At 38.3% G+C, this 25688-nt stretch overlaps 1 protein-coding gene across 4 annotated transcripts; it reads right to left on the bottom strand.

Moving 5' to 3' along the window:
• Positions 1-1873: 1873 nt before the first annotated feature.
• Positions 1874-24039, bottom strand: LOC150090436 (uncharacterized). 4 transcript variants are annotated; one of them, XM_090369129.1, is made up of 8 exons: positions 23904-24039; positions 22848-22870; positions 21212-21307; positions 19139-19231; positions 5039-5061; positions 2849-2944; positions 2495-2590; positions 1874-2122 (listed from the first exon to the last, which is right to left on the bottom strand). In XM_090369129.1, exons 1-8 carry the CDS (start codon positions 24005-24007, stop codon positions 2084-2086), a joined length of 570 nt encoding a protein of 189 aa, XP_090225255.1. In that variant the 5' UTR covers positions 24008-24039; the 3' UTR covers positions 1874-2083. The 4 variants fall into 4 exon arrangements, with proteins under 4 accessions (XP_090225255.1, XP_090225257.1, XP_090225256.1 ...); XM_090369131.1 differs by lacking the exons at positions 19139-19231; positions 21212-21307; positions 22848-22870; positions 23904-24039 and adding an exon at positions 6267-6387; XM_090369130.1 differs by lacking the exons at positions 1874-2122; positions 2495-2590; positions 2849-2944; positions 5039-5061 and adding an exon at positions 18506-18745.
• Positions 24040-25688: the final 1649 nt, after the last annotated feature.

Raw genomic sequence — 25688 nt, 5'->3', positions numbered from 1 at the left:
CTCAAGGAAAAGTTGAAATTCTTCAGTTTGGTGGAAAGTGATTTATGCCGTTGTGGACAGGTTCACATGTTACGTTTGAATGCTCGAAGTATTGTTACGTTTGAATGCTCGAAGTATTGTGACTTTAGTCTTAATCTAATGGTCGATGGTGTTACTGAGTGTGATGTCCGTAAATTAATTTTGCATAAACAGTAATTCATGGAATTTTGTAAAATGTACACATTTTCAAAAGAAAGACATCTACACAGCTCTATAAAATTTATATAAATATTATATAGTCTGGTTAATTAGTGCATAATGTAAGTAAGGTGTTATGGCCACTGCTCGTCACGGAATAAGATTTGGTATTGAGCCCCCTTGGTGGTTTTAATGTTTACTAACGATATTGTCTTAGACATATGTCTAAGATAGAATTTTTCTAGCAGGGATAAGGAGGTTACTATGTGATTGTATAAGGCAATACTGGGCCAAATCTTTGATACTGAATGCAGGTCTGGAAGCCTCATTTTAGGATGAATGCGGATCTGCTGGAACGGGATTAGTGAGGGGGAACAAAAGGGTGTTCTTACCAGAAAAGGCTTCAGTTCTGTAAATTCCAGCGTGATGAAACTAAGCATCTGCGAGGAGTCCTAACTGAAGTGTTTAATTTTAATATTACCGTTGCATTATGATGGAATATTCACCCTCAGACCAGTCACACAGATTTTACGCGAAATGCAAAATAAATAACTTAAAATTCTGGCCAACCTCAGGTATCTTTTTTGAGTCCCTTGATATCAATCCCCAGTGAGGAAGCTTTCGTCATTTCATCTATTTTTCTGAAATGTTGTTGAAATGTTTAATTTTATTAAAACAAAACATGCATTAAAGGGCACCCAATTATAGCGCATGTGTGACTGAAGGAAAGTATTTATAAAAATGGTAGAAGCAATAATATGCCTGCCCAGTTTGATCTCTGGATTATTGAACTAACATAACCCTGCCAGAGAATGTCCAAACAAGATTTGTGAAATATTGTGATGAAAATAACAAACAAACTAGTTTTTATAGGCGCCATTACGAAAAATAATTAATATAATATAAACTAAAACTAGTTAAACTCAGACTACGAAGGGGACTCAGACTATCAAGATAAAAGTTTAAAATGATACATTATTGAAATACATTTCCGTGCACGTTCTCTTCAAGATTTGTGGAAACAAAAATTGTTTCGCATTTATTTTCATACTAAACTTTTTGTTATGATAGTGTTTTTACTCATTCTGTTTTAGTACGCTGTACTTTTGTGTATTTTTTACTATGTTTTCTTACATTTTAAATGGAGCAGTAGCTCAGTACATTTGAAAATAATAAATAAATAAATTTCTTTGTACATCTCGGCGAAATCCGGTATCTATGAGTTTAAACTTTAAATGAAAAACAATATACTTCACTATCAGAGCAGGGCTTTTTATTTAGAGTAGTGCAATACCAAAGCACCTCGTGGCGAAGTGCCTCCACAATATGAGATCGACGCACTGAGTAGCAAACACAGTTTTCTTAAAGCTAGGTACAGAAAGAGGTTATGCTGGACGTGTACAATTACTTTTCATAGCTTTCGTAGCTTGAATCTCTTGCCCGGAACTTAATAAATGAAATTCTTAACTGGGAAATCAATGCTAGAGTGTAGAGGTGGATTTTGAAGTGGTTAAATTGTTTATAGACCCTCTCAGATGGCACGTGGTTAAAATCGCCATATTCCCGCACTGAGTGGAAAAGGTTTTTAGTGATTTGGCGCTTAAGACATCCCAAGTCACCTATGTGTGAATTCAGTCTTTCTCTGCTCGTGTGATCAGCGAAGGTCATGCCGAGTTTCTGAGGAAGACAACAAACAAAAGATGGGTCACAGCATTTTATTTAAAGACATGAAAATCGATTGCAGAGATAGGGTTTTACTGTGTTACACAACGCGGGCGAATGCCTGGTGTCCAAAGCCCTTGCAGACTGCAGTGATACACTTCGGAGGTCATCCCAGAGAACACCTTACCGTGAGGACAACTGATTTCACAAACTGTTTCATCATCATTATTCAGACAGTTCCAGTTCACTTCTCCCAAGAAAGAAGGATCACAATTAGATATTGCTGTGGGAGAGAAAAAGACGAAACTTTAATTCTAGTAAACTTGTTTCGAAGGAAGATCTGCATTTAACACTACGAGCACACTTTATTGGAACCGTCATATGTATTGGGGGGGGGGGGGCCTGTTACACATACATCCTTATAACCATAAGCATTCAGAACCACCCCAAATTTACGGATTGTATCACGAGTATCACGAGTTTATTGGTTTCCAATAAAGTAGCTAAGATCAATCGCCAAAACAAAAAGTCTGTTAAACTTTTAAAAAATCAACATTGAAGCATTCTGTTAAGAAGATAGTTTCTTTAAGAAGTTAAATGAAGAAATCAAGTAGCTTATTTAAGGTTACGAAGCTCTGCCTCGTCTGATACTTACGATACTGACATCTGTTTCCACGGAAGTCCAGAGGACACGTACACACATCAGGGGCGGTACACGTTCCGTTGTTCTTACAGGACAGCGTGCAGATAGCTGAAAGAGGAAAATATCATTGCTGTCATAGCAACCAAATGGTCCAAACAAAACATCAATTTCCGCTCAGGTAACGTAACATCTCTCTGAAACTATAAAGGGACCTTGGATTGTAGTAGACCTTAATGTTCCATTCAAGAAATACGTGGAATATTAATTTTGCGAACGTTTCCTATTCGGCAACATCGAAGCAAGTAGCTCGCAGCAGATGCGCAGGAAAGATGAGGATACAAAAACGGACACAAAATACTAACTTACGTTTTCCACAACGGGCTCCGTCGTAGCCCAGCAGACAGTGGCACCTGTTGTGGCCCACACAGAGTCCACCATTTTTGCATCGAGGTTTGCATGTGGCTAGAAAAGACAAGGATTGGTTAGCGAGAAGTCTGCGTTCAACATATTATCTATGTTCTGATATAAATTGAGTAGGTACTTAGCTCTTCGGACCATAAGAAAGAATAAGCGCAATACATCATTTGCTTACAAAGCGGGTTAAGAAGATTGAACATACTAGTTCAGGTTGGATTCGACTTTCTGTAGATTGCGATTTCGGGGAACACATAAGCAACTAACTACTGAAGAGACTTTTAAGAGCCTCCAGTCTACTAATAAAATACGTGAATTACTTTTAAGTATAATTTATTATGCTGAATATTGGCTTTCAGAAATTATCACAGAATACACACAATACTATACATGGGTAGCAGTAACCCCAGAGAAATGTACCAACTGTGTGGTGTTACACTCAGGGTAGGGGAGAATGAAGGAGACCTTGGGGTAATTGTGCAGTCAGATATGAAGTTTTCTGAGCAGTGCAAACGGTCTGCAAGAGTAGCTCATGGTGTCTTGTTAATGATATACAGGAATTTTTCTATCAGGGATAAGGAGGTGATTATCCCCTTGTACAAGGCAATGGCCAGGTCACGCCTTAAGTACTATATACAGGTCTGGAGGCCTCATTTTAGGAAGGATGTAGAGTTGCTGGAACGAGAAGGGCAACACGACTGGTGAAGGGAACAGAGGGATGCTCTTATGAAGAAAGGCTTAAGTTCAGCAAATTTCAGCATCTGGAGACTAGGCATCTGTGAGGCGATCTGATTGAGGTGTATAAGGCCTTGAATGGATTCAGCAGGCTCAATGCTGATGGGATTCTTCCGCTTGCTCAGATTACGAACCTGGAGGCTTGAGGGGGCATAGACCCCTGAGGAACGAACGAAAACGTTGTCTATTTGAATCTTTCCAGTTGTTGTGAATGACAAGGGTGGGAGAAGCGACTCCGACTCCTTCCTGGACAAGATTAAAGTTTTGGGGGAGAAGCGACTGGCAAATGAGGGCCGTACAAGACTCCCCACCACCACCGCCTCGACACTGGCTCTCTGAGTACGTTCTTTCCGGGACAACTCCAGCTTTGAAAATTGTTAAAAAATACTTCTCGTCGCAAAATTTATAAATGACCTTTATAGAATTATTAACTGACTATTTAGCAACCTTTTTGTCGCGAAGAGACAAAAGAGAGTTTACATGAATGTTTTAGAAAGGAGGAAGAGAGAGGGAAAAATAGAATCGGGGACATGCGTCTTTAAAATTTCTTGGAAACTGTTCGGAAACATGGTGCTTGTATAAAATGGACGAAGATGAAACTCACTGTCAGAAATGATTTCAGAACTAAGGGGGGCGTCGTACATTCAAATTACGGGAACAAGGATTTAGAATGGATTGTAGGAAGTTTTCTTTCAACCAGCAAGTTGATAAGGACCAGAATAAGTTACGGGCGTGCATAGTTGAGGCTGACAGATCGGGAGAATTCAAAGATGACTACGCGTGGAACGAAACAGATAGGTTAGTTATTTTCTTTTATTTTATTATTTATTTTTATATATTTTTATTTTATTATTATTTTTGGCTAGTGCAGCAGAAACCCTTGGCTCCTGTCAATTATATGTTGCTAATACTAATACTTACTGTAAAGCAATGAAAGAGAAATTAATTTTAATGACATGTCTGCACTTCTGCACCGAATACGGGTATCCTTCGTCCATCGTGGTTTTCTTCTGATGTTACTGGTTTTCTAATCACGAGATGACGGGAATCAAATAAAAAACCAAACTACCCTCGTTGGAAACCGAATAATTCACCACGTTGCATGAAAGACCCATAAAAATTCCTCACTCCATCGACGGGATTCGAACGAGTCTTTTCCACCCGGTGTGGGGAGAACGGCGCTTCTACCAACCGTGTTCCCGCGAGGGCCGAAGTAAGTGAGCTTTCTTCTTTGAGATACTAAGTTAAGAGCGCATACAATATTAACAGCATTGATCTAACATTAAAATTAATACTTAAAATATTATTCGTTCCTGCTCCTATTGTTTAAAAATTAAGTTTCCGCGTTTTTCAACTCGTTGGGGATGCAATCTCTCTTTTTCCTTCTTATCTTAAATATCTACTTACCTCCCCCATTGTGCCTTCTGGACCTGGAAAGGAAAAGAAAATAATACAAATTTAAATGCATATATTGAGCATAACAAGCTATATGGAACTATACTATCAAAATAAACTACTGACAGAAAGTAATTTAGACAAAAAACTGATAAAGCAAAGGTTTAATCTCCCCAGGGTGGAGCACTTCATTTTCCACTTGTCTTCATTTCGTTGAACGTGAGCACCATACCACAAAGGGAACTTCTCAGGCACCTTTGAATTACAAGGAGATCGGAAGTTAAATAATTCGGGGTGGATATTCGTGAAATTGAAGTTGTTTGTGCCGGACAGTGTTTCTCAAACTGGAGTGTACTTTCATCGAAAAACAGGATTTCTGGTCAGCAACAGAAGGTGGTAATTGCTCAATGTCCATCTTCAGCACAAACGTATGCATACATCGAATAAACGATTCCCGCATTTGGAGCAATTGCTGCGATATGCAGTGCATCTCTTCAACGCATGCTGAATGAAAGATGCGATATCCTAATCTTCAATCTTCTCTAATGAGGATGCTATAATTGGCACAAGTTCAAGTCGAAGAACGTCTTGATTTCGAATGGGTTTCAACGAATGATCGACCAAGGTGGAACTCCCACCCGGTTAATAGGCAGAAACGTTTCTCGGGTTAGTTGCCAACGAAAAGTAACTGATGTATTATTTATGACAATTGTGGGTATTACCGGTTTAATAAGACTACCTTATGATCCTAATTATGTAAAGTAACATTCAGATATTAAGTCGGTATGTACTTTTTCGTGGATCCAACGGAGCCGAAATTGACTCACCGAGTAATCCACTAGCGATTCCATTGTAGCCGACATTCGTTGAAGCCCTTTTCACTAAAAAGAGAATCAAACTGAATCTCTTTCCAATATGCATAATCCATTTTTATCTTAAATTTACGAAAGACTCTGCACCAGAATAGTGTTTGTGGAAACGATCCATCTAACTTACGCCTGAGGAGAAGATTCACTTTAATTGATGATCTAAATGCAATTTCTACATGAGAACAACCAAACGAATGAATAAAACAATGTTAACTGTTAATACCGCTATCGTCAATCACCTTCATGCCATTCAACTCTTCAATGGCTGTTCAATTTTTTTTATGATAAAAAAAACGATTAGCAAGTCCTGAAGTGGACGAATAAAACAGAGGAAAAATGAAAAGAATTAAAAAACAAATACTTGAACTTACCCATCTGAATTGCTGTTTCTGTCCCGTCGAGGCTCGACGAAATACAAGCAACTGGACAAAAGAAACAGTAAGATAGCAAGTTTGTAACACTCCATCTTGAGAGACTGTATCTTCCTCCACAAAAACAAAGACTCACTACACTAACAACAGGAAACAGGCCTTATCAAGGGACCTTAGAGGGCGCTGTACCCGCCCATTTAACCAATTGGAGTTTACTGGAACTGGAAAGAGCGAAACTCTCCTCCGTGTGTAGCATGTTATGGGCAAGGGGCCATTACGTGATTTTTGATTGCATTATAATTTGACCAAATACCCTCGATAGGATTCTGGATGCAACAAATTGACCTTTTTGCTCCAACTCCATTGAGGATTTCATTGACGTCAACTAACGATTCAGCGTCAAAGGCATTCTCGAATCTCAATTAGTCGATTTCATGTGAGACACCTTTCAGAACAGTCCACAACATTAAATTCCAGCTAATTATTTGTCCTTCATTAACTGATAATTAGCCGGAATCTTTATTTTTATATACATACGTTACACAAAATCAAAAAGTTTATTGATGTGCTCATTTTCTGTAAAACCAACGAAGTATTACGCGCAGTTTAGATTAGCTAATTACTTTTTGTCAACTTCAAGGTTGTGTCCTCTTAGGCAGTCGCGAGGTCAACAAAATACGGGAAGTACTTTGGGACACAGCAGTTCCGACAGGAATCACATCATTACGGACCCAATGTTGACTCCGGCTAATCCTTGATTATTTCTTATCTTAAAGTTACCTCAGCCTTCATTTAGTCCGCCTTCAGTTGCATGGTGCGAAATCCAGATACCAGGATATTGCTAAACTTTTTTGCTTACCAATTACGTTTCCTCTTGTGCTAACAAGGTCAACTAATAAAAAGTGGTTTGGCATTATTTCTTATTATGTAACAGTTCGTAATTATTTAAAATCAAACTGTTCTGATGAGAAGTTAAGGCAATTTAGCATTCACAGAGTCTGATAGAGGTTAGTCATGACCACCAGCACCAACAAGTAACTTTTGAAAATGTTTGTGTGGCCAACTTTTAGATGAAATATTAAAACCATTCTTTGCTGTTGTTGTAATAGGGTTTTAAGAGCATCAGCAACTAAAGCCATATTGCCTTAGTTGTTGATTTGTGGTCCATTTTTTGTTTGCTGGACGAAAAACCCGAGTTTCCGGGAAAAACCATATTACCCTCGCCTGAGACGGACTAACTCAGCCACGTTGTGGAAAAAGGTCCATAAAAACTTCTCCAGTCACCGATTGGACTCCAACGCAGGTCTTTTCCATCCGGTGTGGGGAGAACGGCGATTCTACCAATTGTGCTACCATGAGGGCAACTCTTTCTTTGCACATAAAATCAGATTTGTCAACAGCTGACTGAAGTGTGTGTTAAGCATCAAAGCAACTAGGGCTCCGTATATTGTGTCTGAAATTGGGTGTATTCTGTGGTCAATATGCCTGTTTCCTGGAGGAAAATCCTTTATTTCTGGCAGATGAAAGAGCACACAACCTTCGCCTGAGACCGAATCTCAGCCAGGTTTTGAAAAAAGCCAATAAAAAATTCCTCTCGTCATTGATAGGATTGAATCCCAGCTTTCCCCTCCCCCTACTCAGTGTGTAGAGGACGGTAATTATATCCGTCGTACTACAGAGAGGGTGTGGAGTGACTGAAATAAACCTTCCATCATGTACTGTTCCATGAAAGTGCATTTTCGTAAGTTGAAACACTCTCCATCCTCTGTGTATATTTTTATGAAAAAAAATTACAAAAAATAAATAATAAAACTAAATAAATAAAATAAAAACTTGGTAGTCGTTAAAAGCATCTGCACGTTTCTACAGTAATTTGTGAATTTTCGTGCAAGTAATAATATCTATGAGCGATAACGTGAAAATAAAATAGTAAAATATTTTATTGTACTTATGAAGTCTTTAAACGAAACCAATTATAAAATCAGTAAGAGACTGGTACAATGGAAAAGCTTATTGGAGTTCGTATCACTGGATTTCGCGTGACTGCATTGTCGCGTCCATCTACAATTTCACGTGGGGCTGCACAAGTGAGAGAAGGGAACAGTAATGGAAGAAGGACGATTGTATTTGTGTATCATTCATAAAATAGAATAAAAGTTAAGCCGCATAAAAGTCGTTCCAGACGGTGCTACTCGTGTCTATTGGAGCAAGATGACCAAGGTAAGATGTGTGCCCTTCACCTGTTAAATAGAGACGTCATAAAAAGTAGCACTTTCCGATCATCTGGTTATACGATGGGTTAGTGAGGATTTCTCACAGAATATCATGTATAATTGCCAAGAAAATCAATGTGAATAATGCAGATTCTCATAGATATACGAGAGGGGGGGTATCAAAATGTTCATACCCTGACCTAAATAAAACATCAGTAGGAAGGTGCCGCTTTTAATATAAGTTGTCTACATATTCAATAACTAACATCTGAAATTTCATTCCCGTAGATGATCGCACACAAGAGGTGGAGCCCGAAATCTTAGGAAGGACGCTATGGTTGACAAAGTGGAGTATCGAGCAGTGATCAAGTTCCTGCATTTGCAGGGCAAGAAAGCTCAGGAAATTGACGAAGAAATGAATGCTGTGTATGGGCAGAATTGTCCATCCTGTGACACTGTGTAAAAGTGGAAACGGGAGTTCCAGTGCGGTCGTACAAATGTCTTTGGCGAGCCAAGAGAAGGAAGGCCAGTGAGACGGTTGCAATGGTTCAGCAGCTGGTGCTGAGTGACAGATGTGTGACAATTCGTTTCATCGCAGATGCAGTGGGAATTAGTTATGGGTCTGCCCACAGCATTTTACATGACCATCTGCACATGTCTAAGATCTCCGCACGATGGGTTCCAAGATTGTTGACGCCTTTGAAGAAGCAGTGTCGAATACAATGTTCTCGCCAACTGTTAGATTTGTGCTACTGCAGAACCACCCTATTCGCCTGATCTACCACCATTAGACTTCTTCTTGTTTGGAAAAATGAAGAAACCATTGCGCGGCTTTGATTTTTCTCAGGAAGTGGAATCGTGGTTTCAGGCAAAAAGCGGACTTCTATGATCAAGGCATTAAACAACTGATCCATAGATGTGAGAAATGTGTTACTATACATGGAGAGTACATAGAAAAGTATTAAAGTTTCACCTTTCTAGGGCTATTATTTCTAGGTAAGGGTACGAACTTTTTGATACCCCCTCGTATATATATATGCAGCGTCTAAAATATAAGAATCTGTTTTGGATCCGATCAGGACATTTTACTTTTATTTTATTCCAGCGTGGGGCTGCACAATTACACTGCACAAAACAGTACATTTCTAGAAATGAATAGCATGTGTGATGCAATTTTAATATCGAATAAATACAAAATAATTATGCAATACTGGTATCAGACTAATAGAGAAAAAAATAAACCAATATCTGCAGAGAAAACGGAGCATTAAATATCTAAGAACAAAACGTTTGTTAAATGCAATTTAACTTCACATTTGCCGTGTTGTTCATATTAATAATTAATTAATATATACAGCAGAATTTTCGAATTAAATAGTCAAATGAATGTAATGAAATAAAATTCAGGTCGTTAGAAAGCTCATGATTGGAAATAGAGTAAATAAATAAATAAAAAAAAAAAATAGGATAAAAAAGGTTCCCAATTATTAAAAATTTAGAGGAAATGGACGTACGAAATGTTTTTTTTTTGTTTGTTTCAGTAATTAAAAACTCAAATAAAGAAAGAGCTTTAATGTGACGAATAGTAATTCATACAATTTATGTTAATGATTTCGTACATAAACCGAAATCATTAACTTTAATGCAAATTGCTGTGTATTTTAAGCTATATTTTGTTAAATATTGTTCAAAATTAACTCTGTAATAATTACTAAGCATCTTATGCTTAATGAAGTAATTGATCATTTTGCTTTCAATGTTTTCTAATTTGATAATTTGAGAACTAAAATCCCGAGACCAAAGGGGACTCACAAGCTCCATTAAAGGAAGTACCAATGTATGTCTGGGTTTTCGAATTCCATCAATCACGCAAGGAACTTTTGTGCGCTTTTATTCCTTTGTGGCTGTAGTCTGTCTCAAGAGAAGTGATAGTAAGGTTTCTTCCACTCCATCCTCAGAAACTTGGATTTTCCCTTCAGAAGAACAGGCAGATCGACCAGAGAACACACGCAATTATGGACATAATACATACGAGTAGTAGTAGAGGCATGTGATGCAAGAAAGCATGCTTATGTAGCATCAGCTAAAAAAAAACATTTCACACATCCACTCCCTCTAAAAGTTTGTCCTGTTCCTCCTTTAATTCATTTAACCTATCAACTTCCACAACGACAGATGGAAGTTTGTTCCAGCAATTAACCACCCGCTGGCTAAAGGCAAATTTATACATCTATTCTACAGCTGTCTTTCCTCAATTTGAATTTATGTCCCCTCATGTTCGTAATCTGAGCAAGAGGAAGAATTCCATCAGAATTGAGCCTGCTCAACCCATTCAAGATGAGGTAAATCTTGGGCGCCTTTAACATGACACTTTTTTGTTTACTTTTCTTTACAGAAGTACATAAATCAAGTCAAAATTCTTATTTTCATTCGGCTCCTTCGTGAATACCTCATAGTAATTAATCAGATTGATCACCGTGACCATTTTGTTTAACTAATCCATGTTATGGTTGCCTTACAACTCCATTCCTGGCCAGATAATCTTGCATTACTTCTATAACTTGGTAATATTTTCCTGTCACAGATGTCAAACTTACAAGTCAACAATTACCCGTTGCATCCTTCGATCCCCCATTGTGAATAAGAGACATTTGCACATCTCCAATCTGTAGCGACCAACTTAACTCTAAATCTAAAACTGCTCTCAGTGTTATAGCTAAAGGTGTGCTTACCTCTTAGAGATTCCACCAGCTCCAGGCGCCTTGTTTATTTTTAGTTTCAACAATTCCTCTTCCACTTGGGAGAGGAATTGTTGATAGGATAGGATGATGTGGTTTGATAGGATATTATGATGCGGTTACAAAGGAAGTGGATGCAAAAAATAATTTTGATATCATATATTTGGATTTCAGGAAAGCTTTTGACACTGTTGCGCATGGAAGACTACTGCACAGATCGGAGCAGAATGGTATTAAGGGTAAGTTGCTACAATGGATAAAATGACGGTTAAATGGGAGAAGACAGAGGGTGGTAATCAATGGGTGCTGCTCTTCATGGACTAATGTTATTAGTGGAGTCCCATAGGGTTCGGTGTTGGGTCCTCTCTTGTTTTGTTTATTTATCAATGATATTGATGAAGGTATATCAGTCTTAATGTCGAAGTTTGCAGATGACACAAAGGTTGGCAGGGTTGTTAATGACAGTAATGGCAGTGTGCTACTGCAACAGGATCTAGATAATTTGGGCAGATGGGCTAAGAAGTGGCAACTGAAGTTTAACCTCGACAAATGCAAAGTACTGCATATGGGTAGAAGTAACCCCAGAGAAACGTACCAACTGTGTGGTACTACACTTAAGGTGGTAGAAAATGAAAAAGACCTGGGAGTAATTGTGCAGTCAGATATGAAGTTTTCTGAGCAATGCAGACAAGCTGCGAGGGCAGGTCATAGGGTTTTGTCAATGATATATAGGAATTTTGCTAGCAGGGAAAAGGAGGTGATTGTCTCTCTGTCACATGAAGGCCTGAAACAGGCCTTGTAATCGCCTTCCTGCTTTTGCAGGAAGACGTTTACAGTTTTTATTCATCTCTCAATAGAAACAATACAAGAATCTATTCTACCTTTGCTTATACAAGCTTAAATTATTAGTCCGTCTATCCCTCCCCCAAACTGCTAACCTGCGGCGGGATGATCAGTGGACTAAAACAGAAACTGATGCACCAACACTGCCTCTATAGCGTGAGCAAGTATTCTTGCACTCCTCCCATTCGAGTACCTCCCGTCTCCTTAACAGCCTCTTCTGTTAGCATGGGCAGGCCGTGCTGTGAAACATTCTGCACCTTCCCTTGTCTGTTATGGACAAGCGATTCATCGGGTACTCCCTCCACTATTGCTTTGTCAAAATTCCAGATGCATTCAAATTAGCCCTAATTTTCTGCTCCTTTTTTTTTTTTTTTTTTTTTCAGCTTCATTAAAAATAATGTGAATTGCTAAAACTGTTTTCTTGCCCAGATTTTTCGTGAGTAGGCCTAGCAAAAATCACCACGAAATCATACAACGGGGAACTGATAACGTTTTTAATATTTTGGCTGGGTGTGTACGTTAATATCACAAAGCGGAATCAGAAAGTGGTAATTGTAATAAAGGTAAAATTGGCTCCAACGTAAGAATTCATTAACGATCGGGTTTAGTGAATACGTGCACTCATAAAGAAGTGGTTCCTGTTGAAATATTGCATCCGTCTGATAATTTTTGTTTCTGTTAACCTCGTTATTGCATAAAAGGAAATAAGCTGAAGTCGATAACAGCTTGTTCTAAATTGGATGAAATGTTTCCTGTTCTCAAAGGGATTTTGGGTCAGCAGAGCCAAAGAGTCATGGAATCAATCCCATTGATTATGCTGAATACACTGTTCGACAAAATTAACAGAACAAAATGTTTTTCATGAATATTTTATTTAGAACAGTGTTGCCTGCACAAGGTACTTTCTTTCGAATTCTTCTAAGAATGGTCATACAAATGGTAACTGGCCTCTGCTAACTAGTGTCATCTCATCACCAAATTTTTGGGATTTCTGTACTCGACGCGCCCCTGCACATTCTCGAAGTTCAACCCCTACGTTGCTGCCAAGGTTACGCAGACTCAAACTGAGTGACAGATTCACACTGACGCAGTCACTACTGGAAATTCAAATATTGGAATCTGATGGAGTGGTTATGAATAAATTTCTACTCAATCTGCATATAGACGCCGAATCAAGAGCAAGTCCCCACTTTATCAGTTTGTAAACGGCTCAGTGAATTTGATAGAACTGTGTGTGTGTGTGTGTGTGAGGCCTTCGGATCCAGAGATGAAGCCCAAACTGTTACCCGGCAGAATGAGTGCCCGCTTCTCCAGACCAATTGGTTAACTGTCTAATTGCACACAGATCGTGACTGTCTGTCTCTGGCAGTTGTGCCAACTGGAATTTGTGTGTATATATATAAATATATACATATTTTTTTCCAAATTTTATGTAATTTTAATATACATATCACATAATTTTGACACTTAACTATAATTTACCTTCCGGTTCTCAGAAAATTGTTAATCTACTTTATATTACTGCACTCTATAATTTTCCATTATCATAATTGTTAACACATAACCAATTAAATTCCTTATCTTTCTAATTGTATGTGGACGTGTACCCATGACTTTTCAAATCGTTAATCTTGTATGTTGCGATGGATATTTATTGCCCACTGTATCCAGTTGGGTGCAATAAAAGAGGTTATTTATTTATTTAATCCGAAATGGGAACCTTATGTAATAATAAACCTAGCATATGGAAACCACCGGGAATCCGACTTTTACGATGGAACTTAAGTGTGGATAAAATCTACCAAAATAACAAGGATTGTTATCTTGAATTAGTTTGGCTTAAGTATTAAGATAAGCGAAGGTGGTAGAGACATTGAGAGTCAATTGTACAGATCTTGTCCTCTATTTTATGTAGCAGATTGCTTCGAAAAATTGAGAAACTCTTGTGGGTGGTTTTGAGTTTTGGAATGAAAGATCGAGTGAAGGATTTCTCCTCCATGCACCTTTCCTTTTTACCAGATATTTAAATTGATTCAGTACGTTGGGATCAGTTCCTTTTTTCAAGAGCATTGATCAGAGAGTCATGGTAATCAGTCGGTGCAGAACTCATAACTTAATCGATCACGAAATCAATTACCAACAGGAAATGAATCAAACGTTTGCATAAATTTCATGCCTTACGCTTGCAAGGGGAAATGATCATCGAGCATATAAAGGTGGGTGCAGCGAGGGTCTAACATCTGAATAAATCTGATAAAGATTAGGAATTTCGCTGGTATTCGCGTTAAGGTCTTTCTTGTAAAAGGAATCCATAACAGTTTCTATATTCTCGGAGGAAATTGTAATTTCTGTTTGTAATCGATATTAGTTCATTTTCAATGCACCAACACGGTTGTTTTCTTGTTTTTTTTATGAAAACCAGACCGATCAGTTAAGCAAACAAACTGCACTTAATGAAAGATTCAGAATACGCGAGAAAATGTAGGTTAAACTGTGACAAAGAGCATATAATGTGCGAAGATTCCTAGAAATGTGCGAAGATTTTGTGCATACCATATTAGGAGAGGTGAGGGGTATGCAGGTGGCAATTTCGTGCCTTTCTTGAGAGGATCATCACGGAAATGAGAATCAGGCATATGAAGGTGGAAGCGGCGAGGGGTTATCAACTGAAGAAATCTGAGAAGGATTAAGAAAGTCAAACATGTCTAGTGGAAGGAAGTCATTTTGGTTTCCAGAGTATTGCGGCCATTTTTCATTTGAAATTATTTTAATTGGGCTCGTTTAAATAAGTGAAGCTCTTTCCTACTGTTTCAAGAAAAACAAAATTTTTTACACGTACTCAAACATTTTGTGCTTGACGAATCCGAATTATAGCGAAAATATTTGAAAAAGAGACAAAGGCACGGTAGACAAAGAAATGAAGTCCACCTTAATGCGTAATAGTACATAATTGGGAATGGTGTGGAGAGGGACATGTACGTGGACGTTTAGTTGACTTCATTTAAATATGCTGCCTCTATTCCTAGATGGGCATGAATGTTGGCGCCCATTGGCGGCGAAAGAAAAAGAGAGACTGAAGACAGTTTTGCTGTGTGTTGTGGTCATAACAAAGATCAAAGAATTTTGTTGGTGGATGTGCAAAATCGCTGCTACACTTCCCATTAGATTTTACCTCATTTCGTTTGATTAGCCAGTTTGTTTTTGACGTGATCTGGTCGTCCGTTAACAGCTGAAATGAACCTTTACACCAACTGAATTCATTATTCTTATGTGAGATTCTGTTGGGTTTCATTCGGACTTGTCAAGGATATTTCGTTTGGGCATAGATCGAGGTATCGAAGTGATTACAACACCAGAGCGAGTGGGGTCTTGACTGTGAACATTGCAGTGCTCTGTTGCTGAGGGCTCCCTTTTTTTTAATGATTTGGGTTGAAATGTTCGAGTGGATAGCCTCAGTCTTTGTGGAAATGAATGCTAGAAGTTAAAATGTGCGATGGTTCATATGCAGGTGCATCACGTTCACGTTGTCTATTTAGGCTTGAATAGGTTTCATATTTTTTGTAATTATTTTCAATTTTACTTTGCAATTGAAATTTTATATTCAGTCTCTCTGTTTTGTTCTCTTTTGGTCAGAAGGATGCTTGACAGCACTTGCAGTTAGTTTTGTACATTACTTTTTTTTGTGTGGTTTCTCCACCACGAGATTTTCATGTATTCTACACTTTATATGAACCTTATTCTGTTCGTTTTTTATTCAGAACTATTCAGATTTACTGGCTTGGTTTCGTAGTTTTCTGTTCAATTGACGTAAATGGACTAAAAGTGTATTTAGTCTGCTCTCTCTCTCTCTCTCTCTCTCTCTCTCTCTCTCTCTCTCTCTCTCTCTGCCGTGTTTATTTTCTGTATATTTATATGGCGAGTACGAAATGAAGTGCACAAAATTCATCAAGAAAATCCAGACGATGAAAGGGAAAAATCAAACCTGGAGAAGAACAGTATTATACGAGGTCAACTTGGAGGATGTTACGCAACCTGTGTATGAGTGACAAGAGCATGGCTAATTGAGGTCAGAAATTTAAATTTGGGTGCGTGACCCTGGGTGGGTGGCTTTAGTCAAAGCTCATTGACAGTAAAATGGCCGTAAAATGTCGAACATAACTATGCCTAACAGATATGAAAACAAGTGTGAACCTAAACAAATACCATTTTTCACATGCAACTGATAGATGGAATAGTTAGGCATATATCGAGATATATATGCCTAACTATTTTTCTAACTATTTTACTCACTGATATCTATCAAAAAATCAATTGACTATTTCAGACTTCTCAAAACTCATTTCAGTTGTGTACACCAAATGAGTGATAGTTGTTATGAGTTTTCATTATGCTGTGAATGGATGAGTTGTCCACCTGAGTGTTCCAAGCAACGAAAGAATCGAGATGGCATACAATGGACTCTGATAGAACTTCGACCAGAAAAGATTTATCCCAAATTACTTCACAAACTGTAAAATAGTCGCTGTTTGACTTTGAAAACATGTGAAGCTCGTCGTAAAGCAATCGCATTAATGGGATATCTTTCACAGTCAAGTGACATTGCGTCTTTCTGCATCAAAGACTCAAGGATATCTAAACGAAAATGGGACACATGGTAGAGGCCTGGTAAGGGAATAAATCGTTGCTTTGTATGATGATAATATAATAAACCCTTGTGGCATTTATCGATAGGGATTTAGTATTCTTCATTTTCTCAAGTCTAATAAAATATTTTCATTTTTGCAATTTTAAAATACCATTAGAAAACTACAATGTCACCCGGTCAGCAGTTTAGCAAATGTTAAGATGTTTTTTGTAATATATGTGACCAGGGCATGAAATCCAAGTTGGCGTATAAAATAGCCTTTGAGATGGTAACTGGCTGTGTAGTGATCCTTTTTAACCTTATCAGGACACCGTACTCTAATTCTAAGAAAGCTTTGATAGTCGTTTCCGATGCAGAGGACCAAATATGAGATGGGTAGAGACGGATAGGTATGACACTGTTGACACATCTTAAAATGTAGTTATTAATAAGGTCGGGGTTCCTATCGCCTACCAGCTACTCTCTGGATGTCCAGAATGGTGCTCAAAATCTGGCATGAAATTCAGGCATTCGTTCCATTTCAGTCCCAGATCCACATGCGTCTGAACTCTTCGGAACTCCAGCCATTCACGCGTAGAGATATTTGGTTCCCAATTCTCTTGTTTATGAAAGCAATTTGTCATCTGATCATTTAATTGGAGCTCAATGCAACAGAGGTGTTCCTACAACTCGACGATTGAGGAATTTGCATGATTGCTGCATCGCGTGACTGCCTTCTGATCGAGATGACGAAAAATTTCTGCATAAACGTTAAATTTCTTTAGCTTCTGGACCAGAAAAGGGTGTAGTGGTGTTATAGTACCTTCATTATAATTTAATTATTTATTAAATTATAACGAGTGCTTTAAGTTCTGCATAAAATCTGTACTCCAATGAAAATTATTTGCATGGGTTTTGTTAATATTCGTTATTCGAACGTATATTTTCAACATGAGTTTGCTTCGAGAACCCGTCTAGCACTTTAATTGTCCAGGTGTGAGTAAAATGTATAAACTCAAGAAATAAATTAAATTATACATAAAATATATTTGCGCTTTCATCCTGAAAAAAAAAAAAAAAAAAAAAACAATAGCATTTTTATGCGCCTCTGGCTGATGAACGCAGTTGACCTTTTAGCCTGCGATTAATTTCTGAGATTATAAATTAATCTAAAAAATCTTTCAATTAATTTAGAGATTTTTTAGATTAATAAAATTTAGATAATTTGGTTGATAACAAAATTAGCACCGACTTATTACTTTTCCTTAAGAAAAAAATATAAAAAGTATCCATTACTCTATGCCAGATAAGTGAGCGTATCTGTGCTATGAGGGTGGGAGGAATTTTGGACAAATCAGCTTCTCAAGCCATAGGCTCACACTCCTTATAGTATAGCTAGTATGATTTGTGTGTGTGTGTTAATTCTGAACAGGTGATTGATTCCTCGCTAGCCAATTTTCACATTTTGTTATTCCCGGCCGAAAAGTACAGAATAACTTCTTTAGGAACACAACCCAATTTCAGTGGGAAAACATTAAGTTTTGGAGTTAACTGTGAAAATCCTAATCGTTCTCGTAAGATTGGCTAACTACAGTGTCAACTGTACTTAGCCAATCTTACGAGAATGGTGAAGAGATTTTAAAAATACCCCCATTTATGATATTTTGAAACATTGTTCTACAAGTAAATCTTTTTCTTTTTTTTTTTTTGGCAGTTGAAACTCAAAACAAAGATACACTATAAACCTTTGCTTTACACACTGTTAGCGAAGAAAATACTATTTGAAGGCATGAAAACTACCAACCACAGAAGACTCACTATATTTTATTCAGCAAGACACAAACTTCGAAATCGCACAGTTGTGATTTTATTCTGGCTCGCATCGTGGGCGGCGGCTTGGAGTCCATAACCCCTCCAGACTACAGTGATACACTTCGGAGGTCATCCCAGAGAAAGCCTGTCCCTTCGGACAGGCAATTTCGCAAACAGTTTCGTCATCCCTGTGGTTGCAATTCCAATTGGTGTCTACCAGGAAAGAAGAAGGGTCACAGTTGATTATTGCTGTTGGAAAAAGAAAACAGTCGGATTTTAATTAGAATTCATGGGTATGGGAAAAAGGTGCAGTAGTGAATATTGAAAGCACATCTTACTGGAATAAACTTATAAACACCAACCGACACACCCACTTCCCTTGTGCCTTGGCAAGGAACTGTAGGACGTATAAATGTTAACTGACTGACTTTACTGGGAGGAGCCCCCCCCCCTTCCTTCCAAGGCTCGGCTTCTTTGCCCTCCAAGATTAGGCTGTTCTCGGCTGTCCAAGATTGAGTTGCTCAAGGGATGAGGCAGCTCTCGCTGATTCCCAATAAAGTACCCAAATATTAATCTATAAGCCATAGAAATCAAAAAATATTGTATGGAGAATGTTAAATTATTGCTCAATTTGATACTCACGGTACTGACATCTGTTTCCCCGGTAATGCGGGTGACACGTGCATACATCAACTGCTGTACACGTTCCGTTCACGCATGGTATTGGGCAAAGTGCTGAAAGAAGAAAACAGCGTTTTTTTAAAAGATTTTTTGGTTATCTTTCTTGTTAGAAAGAATGCAACTGAAACAATATATCCCATTACAACCACACTAAAAGGGTTTACAGAAACAAGGAAATATTAAATAAAAGTAGAATGTAAACATATTAAGACAATGAGTAGTAATAAAAGAATGAAATAATAAAAAGTATATTTAAATTTAAGTAAGCTGATTATAAGAATAACTAAAGATGCAGATACTGTATATAGATGTACATAATGAAATAATAAAAATAAAGCTAATTAAACATACAGTGTAAAGAATAGCTACAATATTCTCTTTTTCAGAGCCAAACAGGATACAGAGAAATTGTACACGTGTTAAAATGAGTCAATTAGTATTATTATTAATAGGGACCTATTTAGCAATTAAGCAAGCTTATACAGCATCAAGCTAAAGCAAACACCTCTGTCATTTTATCCTTTTCTTATTCCACGGTGTTTTTACTTCTGCTTGGAAATTTACCCGTATCCAGCCAGTCCCTATAAAAGGGTAACAAATCCCATTACGCTTTCCAAAGTAATGGAGAAATCCTTCAACCGCGACTCCTAAACTATCTTGAACCCTTCTATCTATATGGTTTCCATCAGTGTCGATCTATTAGTGATGCACTGGCTTGTGTTATCCATCTGGGGACAAAATTCAGTGAAAACGTTTGGTGAAACTCAAGTAGCTGCTCTTGACTCTTCAAAGGCCCTTGATCATATTTAGAATAAAAGGTTTTTTTTTTAATTGTTTATGGAAGATTGCTGAAGCTGTCAGCTTCAGCCACCCATGGGGGCAACTTACTCCAATAAATAACAACTCGCTGGGTAAAAGCAATCCAGTCTAAACCTATCCCATGTGCAGCCCACATGTTCGAGGTCTTTCCTCATATATATGCCATTTTGCCCATCTCGTCAGGCGCGTTGCCCATCTTTAGACCCTTTGCATGAAGTTTCAAGAAACTTCATGTCTTTTTTAGATGCAATCTCGATACCTGGACATAGTATTCCAAATGTGGCATAACAATTGCCTTATACATTGGTATTATGAACTCTCTACCTCCACAAGCAAATGTTCTAGAAATCAGAGAGCCATGAGACCTTCTTACTCCTTGCTTACACTCGGAGAACTTCATTTCCGACCGTCTCGTGACTCACAAATCTTTTTCTGCCTTTGCTGTTTTTATTTCAACTCCATGAGGTGTATAAATTATTTGGGGGCTGCTAGTCCCCAAGTGTAAGACTTTGCATTTTGCTTCATTGTAAAAGATAGGGCCACTTTTTTTTACCATTTCTGAAGTCTATCTAAGTCGTTCTGATGATCTGGTTGGTGCTTATCATTAACTAATCTACCGAACTTGATGTCATCTGCAAATTTTGATATCACGCCCTCTATTTGTTTGTCGATGTCATTTAAGAAAATCAAAAACAAGAGTGGTCGAGTGAGCGAAATCAATTGGGAGCTGAATTTGTGCTATTGCTGAACATATTCTTCGGAAAGGTCCATCAACAACTAAAAAGAATGAACGTGTCCTTATGAGTAAAAACAGGGCTACATTCCTGGGTAATCTTGTATAAAATATGTGTATAAGATATATGCTTTTTCTAGCATTCTTGGACGAGACTTTTAAATAAATAAGTTATTTGATTACATTCCGGGACGGTTACATAAGATCAGAAGAGTTTTTAACTGTACTGCAGTTCCTTTGGCCTCGCCATAATTCTGCAGTTAGCGTCAGCGACCACAAGTAAAGCGGTTGCAAGTCCGAATATATATACTGCTACTAAAAACTCTTGGCCCATTGTGGTGCTGAAAATCTGGCAACTCTTCGGGCAATACAATAATAAGCAACATATTGGAACGAAGGCAACGTATTTTTAAGCATCAAAACCTATAAGCTCGTTTTACAAACTCGCAAGAAGAAATAAATGGAACAACAAACCAACTTACCTCTTGAACAACGAGCTCCTCTGTAGCCGCGCCGACAACGGCATCTGTTATGGCCGACGCAGCGTCCACCATTTTCGCATTGAGGAATGCAGGTCACTGAAAAACCAAAAAGTTGTTAGCGGAGCACCAACAAGATGACGATGTCTCACTCTATTAGGCACACCTACATATTAGCAAGTAGGTCTCCCGCATGTCATGTCATGGAAAGTTCATGGCATGGACTCAAAGAGCAGACTGAAATTGGATGGTTGCGATTCTCTACTCCGAAGAGCTTGTTCCACCTCATGGGACAGATGCTCAATTGGATTGAGATCTGTTGTCGGCAGAGCTCCATCGCACTACTATGCTGAATTCACTCTCCTGTTTTGTACAATTGTGGCCTGGTGACACGGTTCATGTTCCTGTTGGAAGAACACATTTGTAAATGGATAAACTGTAACCATGAAGCGCTAATCAATCTATTACTATTCAAGAGTTTCTCCACTGGTATAAAGGTACTCAATGTGAATCCCAAAAATGGTGTCATCACTAGAGTGCATTGTAGGCACTTGACAGGATGGGTCCATGAACCCACGTTGTTTTCGTCATATTCTGGTCCTTCAATCAACGTAAAAAGTAGGAACCAGTTTTCTTCAGGCCGGACAACGTTTTTACAATCTTTCACTGTCCCGTAACGGTGTTTCCGTCCCACTGTAACTGTACTTTCCTGTTTTTTTTGCTGACAGTACTGGAACCCGGTTCGGCGGTCGATTGCGATACCTCATCCGTGACAAGATACAAATACTTGTGCGTTAAAAAATGCATCTTTGGTTGTCACTGTTGTACTACGTTGATATATGACTAACTGTAGCCCTACTGTTACCAAGTGCGTCTTTTCAACTACCATTGTCCTCTCGCATCAGTGAGCTATATCCGACCACAGGATCACCATTCCTGGATGTTATTCTGATTTGGTCATTCTCGGTACTTTCGAGACACAATTGTACTTGAAAATCCCGGCTCGGTTGCAGTTTCCGAGATATTCATAGAGGGATGAGTAGCACCGCATACCATGCCACGTTCAAAGTCTTGCCCGTTCTCGCATTGGATTGCCCACACATACAACGTTCCCACGTATCTGCCCACCTGATTTATGTTGCATGGTTCGAACACGTGATGCTTTTAATGAAAAAGCGCTCCGTTTCACGAAAATGGTAGGTTTACCTAATGAAGTGGCCACTCAGTGTATATTGTGTGTTCTGGCATAAGCGATCTAAATGCTCACACACCTGGAACGATATTATTGTGTAGCCTGCATGTTGTGAATATATTATCATTGTCCTTTAATCTGCATATTGCGAAATATGCCTTTAGTTAATGATAATAAACCAGCAATACTGGTAATATTCTACAATAAATCAATCTAGTTAATCACTTAATCAATCAATTAATCACCGTGCAGAAATTTGCAGTAAAATTGAAATAGACTGAAGCTTTTTTAAAAATTTAAAAAACTAATTTATATTTATTTTATTAAATTAATTTTGCGATGTTTTAAAAAGTTTGTTTATAAACGCGCGTTTTACACTCTTCATGCATTAATTTCGGATTAAAAAAAAAATAATAAAATAAACTAAAAATCTGAAATTGTGCTTACCTCTCACGCTTGTCCTTTGGAATCTAGAAAGTAACAGAGAAAAAAAAAATCAAAATTATAAAACATTCAAATTAAACAGAGAAATTAGTCAACCGGACATCTGCATATTTCAATCGACCTTTTTTGATTTCAATATTTAATAACGTGTCGGCCCAGTTGTGGCCTAATTGCACACTGTATCCTCCTCCTTAGACTCCAAACCGTTTTTGCTAAGAGGAAGGCTATATTTTGGTCCATTTCTCCTTCAACAAGCAGTATTCATGTACTGATTACGGCCTGAACAGAGGCCAACTTTTCAGTTCAATCCAGAGGTGTTCAATGAGGTTAAGGGCGGAACTGTGGCCAGTCCTGTGTAGCATTTTCTTGCCCAAGTCTCTACACTCTCTGCAGGTTGACATGGTGCTCTGCCATGCTGAGACAGAAAAGGATCCTCCTCACGTCGCTGTCACAATGCAGAGAGTGGAATTGAATATCAGAATCCGTTAGTATTCCTTAGTCCATAAACAACCACCAATAATCCAAGAACCTCGTAAGATCGATTTGAATTATACATTTGTGTTTTAAGTCTCATTAATTTCTTAATGAGACTTGAAACAGCATCTTAGAACGGCATCTCCCTTACTGTATTTGATTAATTTCTTAGTTTATTATTTGTTTAACGGGCAGATATAAAGGTCAGCTAAGACTCTTAACTGCACGGCGCTAACTGAGCTCGTTTCACTACTAACGAACCTTCTCTGGAAGTGGGTCACCCAAAATTTCTCGCCAATGGCATGATCGGTGAACACAGAATTTTTACGAAGATGATTTAGACAAAGAACAAGGACTACTACTCAAATACTTGGTTTTTGATATTTTTAAATCTCTCATAAAACTTATTTGGACGTTGAGGAATTAATAAACGCTTTAACGAGCGAAGCATTTGTATTTTGTCAGAAATTATGCAATTATCTCTCGTACCCCTGAATGAAGAGACATGTGGGGCATTGGATTAATAGAAAGAGGAGTAGGGGGAGAAAATTAAGTAAGATGAATGATTAAAAGCCATGTACTTACTCTCCTGAAACACTGACTGAACTTTCTGCTCCTTCAGGTTGAAAGAACTGCACATATATAATTAAAAGGAACAGCGAAACACCCAATATGTGCCACCCTTTCATTCTGAGGGACTGTCCGTTTCTTCACCCCGAAGAGCAATTACGATTGAAGGAATTGGTGCTCGTTGCGATCCTTATCAATGAACCGTAGAGGGCGTTTCAAGCAATCTCCAAACCAATTGCAAAGGGAATACAATTTAGGTTTAAAAAAATAAATAAAAGTTGTACGAAAAAAATTCTTCTACGCTTTATCTTGTAAGGATTGGGCATTCTGCTGTTCCTTCTTTGCCTAAACGGCGCCTCCCTCATCTTCGATGGCGTAATTTGTGGATTTGTATATCGGAAGGTTCAGAACATTACATCAAGTTAATTATTACGTCACCTGATCAAAGTAAGAAGTTTTTTATACATGGAAAAAATGAACGAATTCTTTTGGTTTCTTTATATATTTTGAGAATTGCTAAAATATTTTCAGTGAGTTTCATTGATTATCTGTTATTGACGTGCACACCGTTTCCTCTTACGCAGAAACAAGGTCAAACGGAAAATCATAAACAACTTTCAAGCGTATGTCGTTCCGGCAGGAACCACATCATTAAGCAAACGCAGTACCGTAGTCAATTCTTATCTTGGGGTCACCACGACCTTCATTTAACCCATCCCCATACTCGCTGAATTCCGGAATAGGACGGTGATATGAAATCCTGCGTGTTCCTCATCTCGTAAAAATCAAGTTTGTCATACAGGAGTACCTCGATTATTCGAGCTGCTATTAACCAAGGGGTCCCTTAACCGAGCCGGCTGGCCAGTGCAAAATAAATAAATAACAAAGATTATTAGAAGTTCACATTACGTTATGTCATGAATATCTCATGTAGTTTGTTTTACCTCTATGGAGACGTCGGAGAATTTTCTTGAAATAGTAATTTCTTGATCATCTACAATTCCAAATTGGCCTTTTATGATCGTGTGACTCGTCTACACACAAAGATGTCCACAGTAACATGGTGAGCAAAATAGCGCTTACTTCATGTCTCCGATCCTAAAATCACCGTTAAATATGTCAACAAAATTATCCACCCAGCAATCCTGTATGTAGTAGAAATTTGGGTATCCACTGCCCCCACAACTATCGACAAAACATTCGCAGATGTTCTGTCGAATCGACAGACCATTTGTCCTTGAGTTTGTCGCAGACATTTGCTCAGATATGCCAGACAAGCTGTACTTGCTACCTGGGAGACTAAAACGCTGATGGAACTGATATTCGGGTGACACTAAAGTCAAGTAGACAAAATTTCTGCGAAATCCGGATGGTCTATGACAGCCAAATCCTCTGCTTGCACCTTCACGATGGTGGGACTGTTAGTAATCGTGGATATATCCTCCATGCACAAGCACACTGGGTGACCACCCAGGTATGAACCAAAGTAAGCAAGGGTCGAGGTGTGGCGCCCACACCACAGGGAGGAATGCCGCCCCTCTGTGTTACCAGTCAATACTAAGTGGTAGATGACTCTCATCAACCGGTGAAATACCACCATTTTGCTTATTGGAGACTTCAAGTGGTGGAACCCATGTTTAGTCTCCAGAGCTAAGTTCTGATCAACTCTACCATCATGCAGTACGATTGACGAATTTTGAGGTTATGATGAACATCATGGCGAGATCCAATATTCCTTACATTTCGAGGGTACAGCTCTAAAACGGTGTTCGCAGGCGGGCCGCTAGTTAGTACACCGGA

The sequence above is a fragment of the Mastigoproctus giganteus genome, chromosome 2 (assembly GCF_048544385.1).
Source record: "Mastigoproctus giganteus isolate SK-2022 chromosome 2, ASM4854438v1, whole genome shotgun sequence".
Classification (NCBI taxonomy): domain Eukaryota; kingdom Metazoa; phylum Arthropoda; class Arachnida; order Uropygi; family Thelyphonidae; genus Mastigoproctus; species Mastigoproctus giganteus.
Note: the sequence above shows the minus strand (reverse complement) of the source record. Positions and strands in the feature narration are given on the sequence as shown.